The 3,165-nt window shown below is 37.7% G+C and overlaps 1 protein-coding gene across 1 annotated transcript in view; it reads left to right on the forward strand.

Moving 5' to 3' along the window:
• The window catches only part of HMGB1 (high mobility group box 1), a gene marked incomplete at its 3' end in the record, with an annotated part of 4,552 nt that extends 1,389 nt beyond the window's left edge, over positions 1 to 3,163 (forward strand). The window contains exons 2-5 of the mRNA XM_012810000.2: positions 840 to 1,003; positions 1,207 to 1,352; positions 1,828 to 2,002; positions 3,005 to 3,163. Of these exons, the coding sequence (XP_012665454.1) occupies positions 854 to 1,003; positions 1,207 to 1,352; positions 1,828 to 2,002; positions 3,005 to 3,163 (630 nt within the window). The remainder of the gene's footprint in view (positions 1 to 839; positions 1,004 to 1,206; positions 1,353 to 1,827; positions 2,003 to 3,004) is intronic.
• Positions 3,164 to 3,165: the final 2 nt, after the last annotated feature.

The raw sequence follows: 3,165 nt of genomic DNA on the forward strand, positions 1-3,165 counted from the left end.
CGGGAGCCCGGCCGCCAGCCTGGCCTCGGCCGCGCGCCCCGGGCGAAGTTCTGGGGGCGGAGGCCCGCCCCGCGCGGGAGTCACCCCAACTTTCACCGACCCGAAAAATACTTCCCTGCTGGGGGGGAGGGGGCCGCGAGCAGGAGTGGCTTTTGTCCCTCATCCTTGTTTACCCGAGAAACTTCAGACCGGACGTGTTTAGTCAGAACAGAAATACATCTCAGGGCCAAACCGATAGGAAGCTGCCTCGCGGTGCCACCGCCACCCCCCAGCCTGGTTCTGAGCGCCGGAGGTGGCTCCTTTTCTCTCGAACCAAAGTTTTATGCAAACAGGATATTTTAAAAGTAATGGGGAAAACTTGAGATGCGCGGTGATTTTTTTTTTCTCTCCCCCTCCCCTTTTTAGGGCTCATAATTGGAAGGGTCTGCTCACTTAGACTCTTACCTGTTTATTCCCTATCCAGTACAGATCCACGAATTGGCAGCGTATTTTCTGATAATTTGGTTTTGTTGGTTAAAAATGGCTTTGTGGATTGTTTTAAAAATGGTTTAAATGACCAGCTAGATATTCAAAACAGGCAGATAGATATGGAATACTGTATAAGTATACCCTTGTTTCTAGACTTTTTGAGATCACACTAAAGGACCGTTTTTTGCTTGGCCTAGCCCCTTCTAGGAATTGGCTATCTCTGTCATGTTACCTGATTTTGTGGAGGTTGATGTCACTCTTGTTAAATAACCAGTACTTTAGTTTTCGTTTAGTCCCTGACTAAGTGTAAGCTCTCACCTCTTCTAAGTGTGCCTCAGTTTTATTGGTAACATCAAACATTTATTTTGTAGAAAAATAACTAAACATGGGCAAAGGAGATCCTAAGAAGCCGAGAGGCAAAATGTCATCATATGCATTCTTTGTGCAAACTTGTCGGGAGGAGCACAAGAAGAAGCACCCAGATGCTTCAGTCAACTTCTCAGAGTTTTCTAAGAAGTGCTCAGAGAGGTGGAAGGTAAGAGGGCTTAAAACATAATAACAAGATGATTAAAAGAAAAACATAATTTCCAAATTAAAATTTTTTGCTTTAAGCCTAGCTAGTGTTCTCATAATGTGAGGCAATTGAATGGGAAAGGACAGTAGTTTTATTCAGTAATGCTTTTGATAGTGAGGTATTAATATTTTGTGTGACTTAAGTTGGAAATGATTCTTTTGTAGACCATGTCTGCTAAAGAGAAAGGAAAATTTGAAGATATGGCAAAGGCGGACAAGGCCCGTTACGAAAGAGAAATGAAAACCTATATCCCTCCTAAAGGGGAAACAAAAAAGAAGTTCAAGGATCCCAATGCACCCAAGAGGCCTCCGTAAGTATCTTTTTTTTATTTTCCAGACGTGGTTTACAGTAGAATCTGATGGAAATTTAGCAAGCTACCTGTAAATTGGATACAGAATTATTCAATTCTTAGTTAATACTTCATATAATTAAAAATTAAGTAGGGTAAGTTGCAGGGGTCAGAGCATTTGTATTAAGACACTTAGCCTTCTTTGCCCAGTATCTCATAATCTTGATTCTTTTATTTCTTGAAAAGAATTATCACCTTGAAACAGAATTTGCAGAATGTTCTTCTGGAGCTCTAATATAAGTTAAATAATTATAATTTAATCTTTGGTTGTGGGAGATATTTAGCCTAATATTTGTACTCTGTCCAGTGCATGGTAGAAGTTGATAAGGCTGTTAATTAGGCAGTTTTTATATAACGCTGTATTTGAAATGATAGTATTTGTTTTGTGATTTACCAACGTTAACTTAGAATCCTAAAACTAAATTTCTCCTTTTAGTTCGGCCTTTTTCTTGTTCTGTTCTGAGTATCGCCCCAAAATCAAAGGAGAACATCCCGGCCTATCCATTGGTGATGTTGCAAAGAAGCTGGGAGAGATGTGGAATAACACTGCTGCAGATGACAAGCAGCCTTATGAAAAGAAGGCTGCAAAGCTGAAGGAAAAATACGAAAAGGTAAGTGTCGTTTGACTTGGTCTGATGATGGACGGGGGTATGCCAGTTGTTGAATGATGGTACTTAATACCTTATCTTAATTTCCTGTTTTCTTACAGATTTTCTGAAAGTTTGAGGTGTAGTAGTTTTTAGTGTGTAACAGCTACATTACGTATCCACTGACTTAGGTCCGTTTTCATTATTCATAGAATATGGAGGACCAAATAAATTGTTATTAGACTTAAAGGTCATACATTTAAGTTTATGTTGATACTCCACAGTATTTTCAAATTGATCAAAATTTTGGTTAGTCACTTTGAGTCAAAATAGTTTTTAAATGGTCAGGCATATAATATGAAAATGTTTTTTCATAAACATACCTTGAAATATTTGTTATCTTCCCTTTAGATGCTAAAAAAAAAAATCACAGCATCACTAAGTTAAACTTTAAGTCTGCCAGTTTCTATAGTACATTAAGATGAAGGAAATCTATAACTCTTGCACTTAATTTTTAGCTTGTTTAGTCATTCCAAAAAATATCTATTTCTAAATGTTTAACCTACTTGCATGCTCACAAGCAAGTTACTTTTTTTTTTTTTTTTTTTAAAGCATCATGTTCTGTGGATCAGGGTCTGACTATATAAACCTGTAGAATGCTTTTTTGCATTCAGAAGGTGGCAGTGTCTACCCTTTAATCAAAGTCCCTACGTTCTAGTTTTAATAAACTAGAGTTAGGATGTGGTACCTAATTGTACCTCAGTGAGCCATAACTTTGCAAATATTAGACCATACCATTTAATGATTTATAGGTTGCTATAATTACAATGATTGCATAGTATTTTAATATACATATCTTGACATTCTAGTTATTTCTGGAGTTGAGTGGATCTACATATGTGTGATATTTCAGTGTAACTGGTATCTTGGTTTTATTTTTAATATAATTTTATCATGTTACTTCTTTTTCTCTGCTTAACAATTTTTTTCTTTTCTACCATTTTTCTCATCCCTTTATTTTGGAAGGATATTGCTGCATACCGAGCTAAAGGAAAGCCTGATGCAGCGAAAAAGGGCGTCGTCAAGGCTGAAAAAAGCAAGAAAAAGAAGGAAGAGGAGGAAGATGAGGAAGATGAAGAGGATGAAGAGGAGGAGGAAGATGAAGAAGATGAAGATGAAGAAGAAGA

Source organism: Otolemur garnettii, unplaced genomic scaffold, assembly GCF_000181295.1.
Source record: "Otolemur garnettii isolate 467f Iridium unplaced genomic scaffold, OtoGar3 scaffold00120, whole genome shotgun sequence".
NCBI lineage: Eukaryota > Metazoa > Chordata > Mammalia > Primates > Galagidae > Otolemur > Otolemur garnettii.